This window comes from Colletotrichum costaricense, assembly GCF_030867565.1.
Source record: "Colletotrichum costaricense strain IMI 309622 chromosome Unknown Scaffold_2.1, whole genome shotgun sequence".
Lineage (NCBI taxonomy): Eukaryota > Fungi > Ascomycota > Sordariomycetes > Glomerellales > Glomerellaceae > Colletotrichum > Colletotrichum costaricense.
Genome location: NW_026848231.1, coordinates 1,911,324 through 1,926,310, shown reverse-complemented (window position 1 = coordinate 1,926,310; position 14,987 = coordinate 1,911,324). Strand labels below are relative to the sequence as shown.

General features: G+C 54.7%; 2 protein-coding genes across 2 annotated transcripts; both read left to right on the top strand.

Moving 5' to 3' along the window:
- Positions 1–837: 837 nt before the first annotated feature.
- On the top strand, positions 838–4,739 carry CCOS01_02280 (leucine rich repeat protein; the record flags this gene model as incomplete). Its single annotated transcript, XM_060450471.1, has 4 exons — positions 838–2,009; positions 2,066–2,874; positions 2,926–3,233; positions 3,282–4,739. The coding sequence occupies 4 exons, from the start codon at positions 838–840 to the stop codon at positions 4,737–4,739; spliced, it is 3,747 nt and encodes a 1,248-aa protein (XP_060319121.1).
- A 1,908-nt stretch (positions 4,740–6,647) lies between these two features.
- On the top strand, positions 6,648–11,253 carry CCOS01_02279 (uncharacterized protein; the record flags this gene model as incomplete). Its single annotated transcript, XM_060450470.1, has 3 exons — positions 6,648–7,462; positions 7,520–10,045; positions 10,098–11,253. The coding sequence occupies 3 exons, from the start codon at positions 6,648–6,650 to the stop codon at positions 11,251–11,253; spliced, it is 4,497 nt and encodes a 1,498-aa protein (XP_060319120.1).
- Positions 11,254–14,987: the final 3,734 nt, after the last annotated feature.

Here is a 14,987-nt window from a genome sequence, read left to right as displayed (position 1 = left end):
TCACTCACACTCGCCTTGAATCCGGCCAATGTACACATGCTTACTCGCCCGACTCTTCATATCTCATCCCATCTTATCCTTCCCTTGCCCAACCGAGTCCCTGATCTGACCGCACCTTGCCCGACTCGTGCTGCCTTGTCTCTCCCAGTGGCCAGGGTCAGGTCCTCTTCTTCCAAGACTCGGGACATCCATCCGCATCCACTCACCCTAATCGTCCGAATTTCACCCCTCGCTCGTTGCTACCACGCTATCCGCAAGACCGTAAGGATACCTAGCCTACCAAGTACCGCCGCTGCCTCCAGTCTTCCCTTACCCTTCCCAGCAAGGTTCCTGGTTCTTGCCGGAGGCTTGCTGCACTCCGGTCCTTTCTTCAAACAGCTATTCCCTGCTCCCAGAACCTACACGCACCTCTCCCTCTCTGACCAGAGGATAAGGACCGTCACTTATTAACACCCCTCCGCCGTCCACTTTCATGTGCACACACTTTTTGATCCCCTCATCTTCTGATACCTACTCCTACCTTCTGACAACCTCGTTTTCTCTACTATCTCGAACCCTCCAATCTTCGCTTCGTTAGCTCGACGACGGAGATACATCGCCCTCTATTGTCCCGCTCAACTCATTCCTCTCTCACCTTCTTCCCACCCAGTGTAAACAGCGCAATCGCCATAGTATTGAACCCATCTCGACGACTTGCCTTTGGATAACGTTACATGGCCCAATAATCGATTACTCGACCTTGACGGCCTCGAAGGCCCGATTTGGCCGAGGCATTCCCACGACGACGGAATAGGCTGGGCTTGGACCCCCCATTACTGCACGTCAAATCTGTCGACCATGGACGCTGCTGCGAACCGACGGTCAATGCTGCCCACCATTCAGACAACACATCATGGAGAGCCGCACACCGCAACTAAAAGCTCCGCCGCAGAGCTTCGGAGTGTCTCGACACCAGCGCTGGGTGGCAAGAGGCGTAGTTTCTTAGCAAAGACCTTCCGGAAGGTCAGCAGCAGTTCCTCCTCAACCGACCTTGCGTCCATGTCTGAGGAGGCCTCGAGCGGCCTCCAAATGAAGAGTAAACGCGTTCTTCACAAGAACAACGGATCCGGCGGCTCAAATTCGTCCTCTATTTTCTACCGCCTCAACCGACGAGCCTCCAAGGACTCTTCCGCGAGTTCGCACATGTCCGAGGAGACTCCCAACTATCTCAGCCCTCAGCCGCCAGCGCCGGTTCCTATCAAGATTCTCAAGCACGGAGCCTTGAAGACTGACAGCCGCCTGTGGAAATCGCGCGCCGAGTATGTTGTCTTAACTGATGGGCACCTCATCAAATTCAGCAGTGTCGAGTCAGCAAGGGCGAACTTTGCTGAGCTTGCCCCGCCGTCTCAGCGCCTGAAGAGGTCTTCGACGTCTTCCACTTTGAGTCAGGATGGGTCACACTCTGATGGTCGGGTCGAAATTCCATTGAGTAGGATCGTCAACATTTTCAACGAAGAGGGTGTAAGCCCTCACTTTGGATTGGATGTTTGGTGGTCCGAGACTTCGCCAATGGTATCTTGGGCTTGCACAAAGTTGTTCTTTGGAATGCCTACTGAGCGAGACGAGTGGATGTCGGAGATTCGCCATGCTATTCGTGAGTCTGTGGGCTCAGCTGTTGTGCCAAAGGGGCTCATTGCTCCCAACGTCGAGTCCGCCATTTACAACATTGTTGCTACACAAGAGCCCGCGTGCCGAGGCTGCCCATTGGATATCTTTCCAGTCGTTCAACGCACCACCCTCCTCAGTACCAAAGCCGAGAACATTGAAAATGCCAAAAAGTCTCGTGACGGATCATCGTATTACTTGCTTCTCGGCCAGAACAAGTGCTATCTTGTGCGAGTCGCCAGGACTTCCGTATACAAAGCTCCCCAGGACATCGAAATCAACACCGTAGTTTTTGGCTTGACGTCCCTGGTCCGCTTGAAAGCGACTATGGTCCCTCACGAGGAGCGGTTCGTTCTTGGATTCCGGTATGTGTCTGGTGTATTTTGTGGGCTGCCACCAGTATTACTAACCCCTATTCAAGACTCCCTTGTGAAAACGAGAAACGACTCGAGCTGGCTAGTCGGTGGTACAGAGAGATCGTCATGACGTTCATGAAGGCAGATCGCGCAGTGAAGCCTGCTTGGCCTCAGCACATGCAACGGCACATTTTCGACATTAGGGGTCTCACCGCTCAGTTGCTCCTTCCAACTGGACAAGACTATGGTGGACTTAAGCGCACCCTCGAGGCGTATTGTGCGACGTTCCAGTGCAAGCCTCCCGAATGGACTGTGAATTGGAAATGCGAACGCCGGGAGCACTGCCCAGAATTTCGACTTCTCCCTGCGAAGGAAGCAGGTGGATACACGGCACTCCAGCTTTTGGCAGTCTTCAAGGCCCTCCGCTTCAATGACTACTTCAAGGCTCTGTCGTTCCGTGACGTCGATTTCTCGCCCCTTTGCGGGCTGACCGATGTTCCGGGATGGGACGAGTCAATAGCTGACATTTCTCGCGATGGTAAGCCGGCAATTCCTGAACCTTATCAAGCATTCAAGCTAACCGTGGCAGGATTTGTCATCGATCCCATGCATCGAGACATCATCAAGACTGCCCCACTGTTATCCCAGGAAATTCACGCCGTTGCCTTCACCTCTGGTTCTGTCCGTAAGATAGACTTGACCAACGTTCTGGCATCGCGGAACATTGTTGGTGTCTCACGCGCTCGTGCCGGGACCAAGAAGGATCCCGAGGTCGTTCGTCCTATCCTTCTTCTGCTCAAAACCCGCAGCACTCCTTGTGATACTTTGCTGGTTGGTGGGAACCCACTGACGGCAGCTGAAGTTGACGACCTTGGTGAGTGGACTACATGGGTTTTCACAACTCAATTGGCTAATGATTTTACAGTGGGCGTTCTCCATATTCCCGATCTTCTCAAGGAGCTCGACATTTCTAGATGCAACCTTGATGAGAGAAGCTTGGAGGAAGTCTGGGACGCTTTGCCCTCCCAGGGATACAAGATGGAGGCTCTCAATACTTCTCGCAATATTGGACACGTGGATCACATGGCCGTGAAGCAGAACCTGGCTCATTTCTACAATTTGCGAAAACTCGGCATCGCAGGAAATTGCCTCACTCAGGCCAAGGATACCATCTTCCTCGACGAGACTATCATGGGATGGGGACTTGAGGAGCTGGATCTCTCACACATCAACGTAAGTCAAGTGAACCTTGTTTTCATGCAGTTGCTGATTCTGCTCTAGCTCAATGACGCCACATTGCAAGTCCTGGGCGACTACTTGAAGTCTTCACAGGCCGACTATCTCCGCAGGCTTGACCTCAATAATTGTGCAATGACCGGTTCCCAAATCGCAACTCTCTTCCGCAGCATGGGTGAAGCAAGAGTGATTACTTGCTCTATCAGTGGCAACTATCTCGAGAACGGCACGGACGATTTGGTATCTGCCATTGTTGACAATTTCGGACCGACGTCCCTCTTCATGGACATGGTTGAATTTCAAAACGAAGACAACTACATCAAGCTCATTAACGCGCTCTCAGTCAACAAATCGATCCGACTGCTTAGCCTGGTGGGAACTTCAACCCCTGGACAAGTCAGCGAGGACGCCTGCATGGCCGTGTCAGAGTTCTTTGCCACGAACAAATCGGTCCAGTACCTCGACTTCTCCGGCTTTTCCGCCAAGCTCGACGAGGGTCAACTCGGCCTGGGCTTTTCGCGCTCTCTCTCCGGACTCGCCGAGAACAAGACGCTGCGTCACCTGCGAATCCGAAACCAAAAGTTGAACTTGAACATTGGTGATCTGGCACATGCGATCCAACTCAACCAAACCCTCACGACACTCGACGTACAGGAGAATAACTTCAATCTGTCCAACTTATCCCACATGGTTAGATCTCTTGACCACAATAGCTCTATCCAGGAGTTTTGCCCGTTCTCTCGATCTGAGCTCAGCCGGGCTATCAAGTTCAGCGTCCAGAACGTCGGCATGCCAACGAGCCAGCCGACTTCGTCTCGAGCCCGCCGCGCGTCCAAGGTCCTTTCAAAGGCCACCTTTGACAACTTTGCAATGGAAATGGACAAGAACAATGCTCTCATGGAGAACTTGAAGGACGAATGGAGCGTCAAGACGGCTCAGATTGAACGTCTTCTCGAGAGAAATCGGACCTTGAGTTCTGAGAAGGAAATGGCGATTATGCAGTGGGATCCTCAAGTGGAAGGCCAGGAGGATTGGATCGCCCTTGAGCTCGGCACTGTCTTCGGAGGCCTTGCCATCAAGGCAATGAAGACCCGACGCAAGATTATGCAGCCTGGCTATCGCGGCAGCGTATACTTTGGCGCAAATACTCCGCCTCTGGAGGGGATGGAAGAGTTTGGTGCCTCGGCAGCTCCTCACCATGTCACTCGCGAGGAAGTCATGGAAAGCCCCGCGACAGAGGTTGCCAGCGGTTCCTCCGGTCTTCCAACCCCTCCCGAATGGGCTCCTGCTGAGAGCCCCGTCAAGGAGTATTCAATTGCGTCCAGCGCACCACCGTCTCGCGATGCACCTCGCATCATCGATGAGAACGCTAATGAGTTCGATCTTTCTCTTCTCAAACACATGATACAACATGGATTCAACCTCGACGATTCGACGCAAGGCCAGGACCAGGACGTCGGCAGGAAAGCGGGGCCCTCAGTGTCGACCACGAGACTTAGATGAATCAAACACACAATCGAAACGAAGAACAAAAACATTGAAAAAGAAGGAACGAAAGAAAAGCGAAACGAAAAAAACACGAAAGACACCAACTCATGTGTCCCACATACAATCTCCCACGTTTACCAAATCATTAGACATTAGCGACGGCAACATCATTTTTTGTGTTTTCTTGTTTAACAAGGCGTTTATAAAAGGGAGGAACGGGTGTTTTGTTTTTTTTTTTGGAATACCGCGCGGGATTGATACCCAGACTCGCAGCAATGCTCTAGTATTAGTGTTGGATTCTATCCCGTGCCATGGGCACGGTTGGCTTACAGTTTCGGCGTTGGAGGTTCCTCGCTCAGCATACTTACTTTGTTTTGGATTATGCCCAATGTAGGAATACTATCAGAGGATGGAGCATGCTTTGGTTGGAGGGTAGTCAGTTTCTCACCGATAATACATAATTGTGAGATTATTCAACATGGCTCGACCATGTCCGCTTCATAGTGAGAGTAACAGTAGTTCCGCGTCTTGCATTGATGATGTCTCCGTACATGACACGCATCGCCAACCCCGGATTTCGGGCCGCTGCATGCGGAACCCACCCGGATCCGGATGTTGCTGGCCATTAGCCGGCGTTGCGGGGGAGAGGAGGGCCGCATGTTCGGATCAGGTGGAATGGTGTCTGGACTCAGTAAGGGCGCAGCGACACCTTACTCTGTACCCGTACTCCGTAGAGGCTGAGATGTTTCACTTGAGCAGTACCCACCAAGACTTGCTGCAATCCCTGCATATACGCTACGCGCAGGCGGCTTGTATTTGCCGATGCGTTGGGACCACTGGCTGCCATCTCCTTGTTTGCGCGGACCGACGTGTCGAAACTCTGATGCTGCAGATGCGGGGAGGGGGGCAAAGGCTGCAAGACACGAGGAGTGAGAATGTTGTATGGGGTAGAAGCTGTGGCTGTTTGGGCGGTTCGCCTGCTTGGCATAGGAACGATGTTAGTAGTCCTGCTCTGTAAGTCTGTAATAGGATGGAATGTGGCAGAGCACACTTGTCAGTAGAAGTTCCATGGACGCCTCTGAACAATGAATGGACTTGGACGGCACACACCTGAGAAGCTTCGATGCGTTTAACGAGGACCGAGCGTACGTTTAAGCGAATGGAAGTAAGAAGCGAGGTTGGGCTCACTACCTTGCCGACTCGAACCGAGATACCTTGCACTTATTAGCCTTTCTGTTGAAGAACTTGCAGCCTCAATTGACAGGAATCTATCCTGCCTATAAGAATTCCCAAACAAACCAATTGTTGGAAGCTCTGGCCCAGATTCGGTTTTTGGACACAATGGTCCTGCGAAGCGTGAGGATGCTGAAGAAAGGCGCTCCGCTAAGGACATATGCACCTAATAACTGTACGTAGTTCCAGTCCATGCGGCATCACGTAATGTTCTGCAATAGGAGACCCACTTGGAGCCCAAGCCACATTTGGACACTGATAGATCCCTGTTTCGCTCTGCTGCCAGGCTTGCCAGGTTCCAACTGGGCAAACCAACCACTTCACCTTACTGGCCCCCCCGTTCAAGCCGCCGCACCTTCCTACTGAAACCTCCGTGTCAAGCTGGACACTTGTGAGCGCTTCGTCATCCAGCGTTGCCATCAACTCCGGCCACCACTGACTTTCTACTTTTCCCTATCCTCGCCACCTCCGCGACCTCTTGCTTTTGCAACTGTCACAAGAGGAATTGGCAAAGAGCTCTTTCAACCAACCTTGATCGACGGAGATCCTCCGCTCGTGACGTTCGTCTCACCCGATTCCCGATCCCCTTATCGTCCGAGTCTCCTAACCGTTCCATCAGGAGTTCCTCCATCTCTGTCCTTTTCTTTTCGAAGCCCGACATCCTCGTCGGCACCAATCACCCCGCCCATCATGTACTCGAACTCGAATGCCTTCCTGGGCGGCAATAGCCAACGGCCCGGCGCGCAGCAATATGGTGGAAGCTCTTTCGGCCAGCAGCCGGGCCAGCAGCAGCAGCCGGGTCCTTTTGCTCCTCAGCCCACAGGCTTCGGCCAGGCACCGTTGCAACAGCAGTTCACCGGCTACCCGGGGATGCAACAGCAACCGCAGCAGCAAGCTCCTCAACAGCTCCAGCCCCAGTTCACCGGCTTCCCCGGCCAGCCGCAGCCGCAGCAGAGCTTCCAGACCGGCGCTCCCCCGATGCCGTCGATCCCCTCGCAGTACCAGTCGCAGTTCCAGCAACAGCAGCAGCAGCAGCAGCAGCAGCAGCCTCAGCAGACTGGATTCCCAGGTCAGCAACAGCAACAGCAGCCTCAGCCGACTGGTTTTGCTCAGCAGCAGCAGCCTCAACAGACTGGATTCCCAGGCCAGCTGCAAGCCCAGCAGACTGGTTTCCCGCAAGCCCAGCAACCTCAACCTACTGGCTTCCAGAGCCAGCAGCAGACGGCTGCCCCGACTCCTATCAAGCCCCAAGCCACGGGCTTTAGCCAGATGGCTGCTTCTTTCCGAACCGGGGGCACGCCGAAGCCAGCTGGTCGGCGCCCTAAGTCTGCCAACAAGATTCCAAACATTCGACTATCGTTCATCACAGCTCCGGATCAGTCCAAGTTTGAGACTCTCTTCAAGTCTGCGGTTGGTGAAGGCCAGGCAACGACAATGTCCGGAGACAAGGCGAGAGACCTGCTGATGCGATCACGCTTGGACGGCGACTCGCTCTCACACATTTGGTCAGTGCCTTTCTAGCTTGCTCTTTGTAGTAAGTTGTGCTTACGGAGTATATGCAGGACTCTTGCCGACACGACACGATCTGGAGAGCTTCACTTCCCCGAATTCGCCCTCGCAATGTACTTGTGCAACCTGAAGCTCACTGGAAAGTCCATACCCTCGACATTGCCCGAGAACATCAAGAATGAGGTGTCCAGCGTCGTGGACATTATCAACTTCAGCATTGCGGAGGACGCCGGCCGAGATACACCTGGCAGCACTGCTACCGGCAGGTCGAGCACCGAGCCCACGATTCATCAGCCTCAGCCTCAAACTTCCAACTCCCAGCTTCTGCAAGCACAGATGACCGGTTTCCCCGGGCAGCAAGCTCAGGGCTTCGGGCAGACACAAGGGCTGCAACCTCAGCAGACTGGGTTCCCCAACCTTAATGCGCAGCCGACCGGAATGAACCCGCAACCCACGGGATACAACGGGCCACGACCACCCATGCCACCCATGCCCACCGGGTATGGCAATAGCCTCACGCCGGGCGGAGGTCCAATGGCTGCGCCTCTGAACGCGCAGCCTACCGGCCGCCCCGGCCAATGGGGTCTTGTCAACGCCCCTTCCACGGGCCTGCCCAACATCGATGCTCTTCAGGCTAGAATGATGCCTCAGCAAGGCCGGGAGCAGGGAAGCTTCACTACGCAGGGTCTGCAGGGTAATGCCGTCATTCCTTGGGCTATCACCAAGGAGGAGAAGCAACGCTACGACGCACTCTTCAAGGCATGGGATGGACTTCACAAAGGCTTCATCGGCGGAGATGTCGCCATTGAAATCTTTGGACAGAGTGGTCTCGAGAAGCCGGACCTCGAGCGTGTCTGGACCCTTGCTGACAATGGTAACAAGGGTCGCCTGAACCTGGACGAATTCGCAGTTGCTATGCATTTGATTTACAGGAAGCTCAATGGATATCCCTTGCCTAACCAGCTGCCGCCTGAGCTTGTTCCTCCCTCGACGAGAAACTTCAATGAGTCTATCGGCACCATCCGATCAATGTTGAGCCAGGAGTCAGAGTTCCGTTCCAAGTCTGGTGCAGCTCTGCTTCCTCAGAAGACTGGTGTCAGCTACATGAAGACTCACTCATTGAGAGGCACCCCTGGCGGCCAGAGCACTGGGCGTAAGGATGCCACAGTTTTCAAGAACAACGATGAACAGGTCGGATATAGGTCTAGTGCTCGTCGCCGTGTTGGCAATAACTCGCCCCGCCCCGAGTCGCCATCCTCTACCGCATACGATGACCTTGGACTTGATCAATTGAAAAAGAAGATCCGAGAGAAGGAAGTCCTCCTCGACGCCATGGATTTTGCTGATGAGAAGAACTTGGAGGAGGACGACTTGCTCGACAGACGTGACCGTCGGGAGGCCGAGGAGCTGTACCGCCGCATTCGCCGCATCCAGGACGACATTGATGCGAACCCGGATGCTGCACTTTCGTCGGGAGACTCGGAAGCCGAGAGACGATCCTTGAAGCGACAGCTCCAGAATCTCACAGACAAGGTCCCTGAACTGGCCTCTGCCGTCCGCAAGACCGAAAAGGCTATTGCAGAAGCAAGACTCGAGCTCTTCAGGCTCAAGGATGCAAAGGCTCACCCGAACAGTGCCGCTGCTATTGTCGGAACTGGTCCTGGCGGTGCCGTAACAGAGTCTGACAGACTGAAGGCTCGGGCCAAGGCTATGATGCAGCAACGTACTGCAGCCTTGACGGGTAAGAAGGTTGAGTCGAGCTTCGACGACGAAGGCCCCAAGCGCCTTGAGGAAGAGAACCATAAAATCAAGACCGAGAAGGAGAACAACGAGAGCATGGTCAGAGACGTGGAAGATTCTGTGCGTGACTTTGCTCGCGGTATTGAAGACAACTTGAAAGAAGGCACCACGACGGCCTCCAACGAACACGAGAAGCGACGCTGGGAGGATGCTCTGGGCGTCGAGGATGAAGTCAGAGATTTCATCTTTGATCTTCAGCGATCTAGCCGCGCTGCGCGTGTTCGGGCACAGGACCGTCGCCCTACTTCCTCGTCTTCGCCTTCGGCTGCTCGTGCATCCTCAAGAGAGCCTGCCGCGGCCAGCCCCGCCGCCCGCCTCGAGAGCCCTGCGCCTCCCTCGCGCACCACTACTCCCGGAGGCTCGTACTCTTCTTACAAGACCCCCGAGGAGCGTGCTGCTTTCATCAAGCAGCAGGCTGAGCAGCGTATGGCTGAGCGACTTGCTGCCCTGGGTATTAAGGCTCCTACTAAGCCTGGTGAGACGGCTGCCCAGAGAATGGAGCGCGAGAGAGCCGAGCGTGCCGCTAAGCTGCGCCAGGCCGAGGAGGAGGATGAGCGTCGTGAGACTGAACGTCAAGCCCGGCTCGCCGAGGAGACGGGCGCTCCGGCTCCGGCTGCCAAGAAGCCTCCCCCGCCGCCATCGAGGAAGGCCGCCAAGAGCGATGCTGCTGAGAGAGAGGCCTCGCGGAAGGCGGAGGAAGAGCAAGCGGCTAAACAGGCCGAAGAAGAGCGTCTCGCCAGGGAGCACGAGGAGCAACAGCGTGCCACCAAGGAATTGGAGTAAGTCTGTTGGAAAACAACCGAAGACAAACATATGCTAATGGATACACAGGGCGAGCGCTAGAGAGCAGCAAGATGATCTTGAGACCGAACGACAATCTGCAGCTGCTCGCCTCAAGGCACTTGAGGAACAAGTCAAGCAGGGCAAGCTCAAGAAGGAAGAGGAGAAGCGCAAGAAGAAGGCAGCACTTGCTGAGCAAAAGGAGAAGGAGGCCAAGTTGGCAGCACAGAGGGCCGAGATTGAAGCTGCCCGTCAGCGCGAGTTGGAGCTCCAACGCCAGCTCGAGGCTATGAATGACGATGATGACAGCTCATCGGACGACGAAGATGGCCCATCCCAAATCACCCCTCAGGCCTCTACTCCTACTCAGGGCGGTAGCCAGATCAGTAGTCAGGAGCTCGAGAAGCAGCCTTCTCCGCCCCCTGTTCCGACGGTGGTCACAAGCCCACCGACCGAGAACGAGAGCCGCAACCCGTACCACCGCATGCTCTCTCACTCATCCGAATCCACCTCGGCCCCGAGCGAACCTTCCGCACCTGCCGCCGCCCCTCCCCCACCCCCGGCGGCTGCGCAGTCTACTAACCCCTTCCACCGTATGGCGCAAGAGAGCAAGGCAGCTCCCGCAGCTGCCTCTCCCCCGGCTCCCTCCGGACCCTTCTCCCGCAAGCGCCCTGATGAGGACGATGACTGGGGCACGGATAAGGAGGACGATGAAGATTCCGACGATGATGACCGTCCTGGCGGCAGTAGCGCTGCGGCTCTGGCTTCCATACTGTTCGGAACCATGGCCCCCCCGCGACCACTTTCGGCCACCGGAGACAAGCCGATGTCTAACCCTGTCAGCCCGGCTATGGGTAGCGACGCCTCACCTGCGTTCCCTCCTCCCCCGCCGCCTATGCCAGCTACCGGTGCTCCTCCTCCCCCACCAGGCCCGGCACCCGAGGCTCCTTCGGCCCCTCCTCCGCCACCGATGCCGGCATCGCCCGCACCAGGTGGCCCGCCGCCGCCGCCGCCTCCTCCCCCTCCAGGCATGGGAGCTCCCCCGCCACCACCTCCCCCACCACCGGCGGGTGACGCACCGTCAGGGCCTCCAGCAGGTGGACGGCCCGCGGGTCTGCTCGGGGAGATCCAACTTGGCAAGGCCCTGAAGAAGACTGAGACTCGCGATAAGAGCGGTGCCGCTACTGCAGGCCGCGTTTTGGATTAAATGCTAGGTGCTAGTTTCAATAGTCCGTGCTGGATGTGGCTGGCTGTGGATGCAGGTGAAGGATGTCACGGGGCAGGGCATGGAGAGAGAGAGAGATGACGAGAGGAGAAAGCTATGTCCAGGTAGTTTCCAGGATTAGTTGGGAGTAGGTTCAGTTCACATGTGGCAAGATTTGTTCGCTAAGAGAGGAAGGGGTTTTGGAGGCGTGCAGCAGTAGGTATTGTTCCCATTATCATACAGATGTCCCACACCAACTAGTAATGCAAACCCCGAATTTCTTTTCTTTATCCTCACTCACGTCTCTTTCGTTTTTTCTTGGCCCGTGACCTCCCCCCCCCCCCCCTCTCTCTCGCCGCCGCCCGGCCGGCTGGCTGATCAGTCCGTCGTGTCAAACAAAGAACCTGAGCTGTGGGATCCGGCGCGAAGCTGCGCTAGCTCTGGTGTTGTCGGGACCATGCGTTGCGTGTGCGTTGAGTGCCTCCTCTTTTTGTTTTTTTGGTCCTTGAGGGGTCCTGAGAAGCTTGGGTGGCGTAAAGTTATTTCTAGTCTTTTTTTTTTTTTTTTTTTTTTCCTATTCCGACGCCTGATCGAAAGGATCGTCTGTCTCTCTCTCAGTCTACGCAGGGAGAGAAGCGCAAGGTCAGGCCGGTGCGGGCGGTGATGGCGTCATTGTGGTGGTGTGAAGGTGTTTGTGCCGTGTCTGAGTCCTACCCTCTTCCCGAGTCTTTTCGGGGTACGGTTTTCCGATCTACGAAGAGGTTTTGAGTTTTTGGCTTGGGGGTATACCTCCTGTTGTAGTTGATCTTCGAGGTGAGGAGGGTGGATCTTTTCTTGGCAGGTTAAGAGGGGTGTTTTTTTTCTTTTTAAACTCTTCTATTCTTTTGGTATCCCGTGGGTAGGGACGGCAAGTCTGGAGTCATGTTGGCAGGTAGAGTAAGGCTATGAGGATGAGGGAGCCAAGAGAGGGTTCTGGTATGTCTTGCGTTCTTTTTTTTCTCTTTTTCGAGAAACCCTTGATGGGGATTTCTGGAGCTTGAGCTAAGTCAAGGTCCTGTGTGTATCAGTTTCTACGCTGGGTTTACACGCATCTTTCGGCCCATGACGGGCAGGACAATGTGAAGATCTACTAGAATAGTGAAAGGGAGCCATGTAGCAATCAATGTAAATACCATGATCCTGCAGTTAGGTCTCCTCTATTGCCGTGTCATTGCATATAAGCCAAACGCGACTTCGGGCCGCGTTTTCATTCTTTTTGAGAGAGGTAGTTGTGTGTTTGTTGACATTCAGGTCCTTTCGTCTGATAGTTCCTGGATCCATGAGAAGATGGTGGGAAGGGCAGAGAGAAAGAGGTGTGGTCAAACGGTTCACACCCATCTGATGCGGCGCTGAATGGGGGGGAACGAGGGTGGCCAAGGTGGCGTAAGCTGCGATATCTCGCTTTACTATCGTGCACTACTGCAGGTTCTTCTTTTTCATGTGCAACATATTACGACATGAGCGAGTCTGGCTACTGCAGTCTGCAGGTAATCCTTCTCCGCGCAAACCAAGATCACCAAGGTGCCCCCCTCTCTCTGAACCGGATTTCTCGGGAGCGGGCTGCTTTTTGGATCGGGTTCCTAGCTGTAGAGACTAATGTAGGCGCGAGGGCGACTGAACACCGTGGTGAAGAGGGAAAACGCTCTAATGAAGGGGCTAGATATGCAGGTCGATCGACCTAGTCTTTCTTCGTGGCAACTCGACACGAAAGAAAGCGAGCCTGGACGGGATAGCTCCAGAGAGCGTGAGAGCTCCTACCTAGTATCTACTACTGCCACTGAGAGAGTTGCCACTGAGATGGAGGTACAGGAGGCTGAGCAAAAGCTATCATTAAAAAGACGTTCAACGTTCAAGGTTGAAATACGGTTGCACTCGGCTAGGAAGCTTGGGACAGGAACGACATGAAGAAGGAGGGGGTGGATCTACGGGTCCTGTGCTTCCCCTCCCCCCTCTTCGAGTGTTGGAGCTTCTCACCCACATTTGAGGGTTGAACGTTTCTTGGGATCTGCAAGTCACTTTCGCCCCTGGCAGAGCGAGCAGCTCACCAGCTGTAAAGGCGAGATGGTGAGTCCACGTCGGTCGTCGGAGGTAGAGTCTTTTGCAGGACATGCTGGGGACTCGGGAGAGAGAGCGACGTGCTCTGCAGAGTTTCTGGCCTTTGGGGATATCTTTCTCGTTGGGCCCCGGACCCAGGCTGTCACGGTCAGAGGAACAGCGAGTGCAGCACTACGACCTCGATGAAACATATGCACGGATGAGGTGCTCGTGAGGTGGAATACAAGATGAACCCCGGTTTAGAGCTACCCTGGGAAATCCTCCCAGCCACCGGACTTTTTTTTTTCTCTTTCTGGCCTCATGGAAAAGTTTGGAAACGACCATGGAAGGATTAGGGGTGAAAACGGGCAGACTTGGTGTGCTATTGAGACTCGGGAAGATCGTTTGTCTCGGTCCTCCGAGTCTGTGTGTTACAGTTTGTAAGGGCCGATTGGGCTCCGGGGTGGCGCTTTGTAAAAGAACGCCGAATGCTCTCGAAGGAAGCGGGATGGGATATTTCTGGAGCGTCCTGAGGTAGTCCCAACAATGGAAAGGCCGAGTTACAGAGCAACACCCGCCTGCGTCTTACGACACGGCTTGATGTGAGGGAGGAATTAGAATGCGATGAATGGCCTGAAATGTCCTGGATAATGGGCCGTGGATAATGGGCCGGAGATCGGACGTTGGCCTATGCTTCATGCTTGCTTTTTCGTGAATGGGACGGGGGCCCTGTCATCTGGTCTTTTACGAACCAAACTTGCAAGACTTAGACAGTAGAGCCGGGGGACCCGTTTTCCACACCAGCTTTCGCACGTAAAGCAAAAGTATTTGGCAAAACTAGCGAAAAGAAGAAGTCGAAATCGAGGCGGACGGATGGGCCATGTTGAAAAAAGCAAATGAGATGGCAAATGCGTTGTCCATTGTTGGGAAGACCGGAATGAAGGCATTGCTGGCGGCAATTGGGCATCTAGAGTCGGCCAACTTTTGGTCGTCAATGCTTCTTTCTAGGGTGCTGAGGATCACAGACTCAACGTGGGATCGGTAAACGGACGGACGGCGACAGTGCGCGTGAGCTGAAATGCGCCCAAAGCTTTCCTCGGCTGCCTTGATTTTTCTGGACTACGGAGTACAGCCCGTCGGGTTATCTGGGCGATATGGGGCCTTCGGTATGGCCTGACATGGGGGATGAAGCTGGGGTTGGAAAGACAAGTTTGCTTGGAGATGATAAGGTAAGGTAGAGCAGGCAGGTCGCAGGCCGTAGGTTGGCATATGCGGTGGTGGTCCTCTCCTCTGGTACGGAGAATGGACTATGGAGTATCGTCACGCTAGAGACGACACGCCGGACCAGGTCGGTACTGAATCAGAGATGAAATGGGAATGAGAATGGGAGAACGGCCGGCACTTTGAGCGGGTATATCAAAAGCAGCGCTATTGATATCGGGCAGGCAGGGATACACGCTCCGGGGGTACCAGAATGAGAGTGACAGTCTATGAGAGGGAAATGATGGAGAGGAACGCAGCCGTACGGAGTACAGTAGTGCGATGCAGCGGCGCGCGGGTTGTGGTCCGCTGCGAACGTTTGCGTTTGTGCATTGAAACGGACAGATGAGAGTCCCATCAAACATCCAACGGGTGTGAGCTGGCAGTTGCGCCCGGGCCAGGAA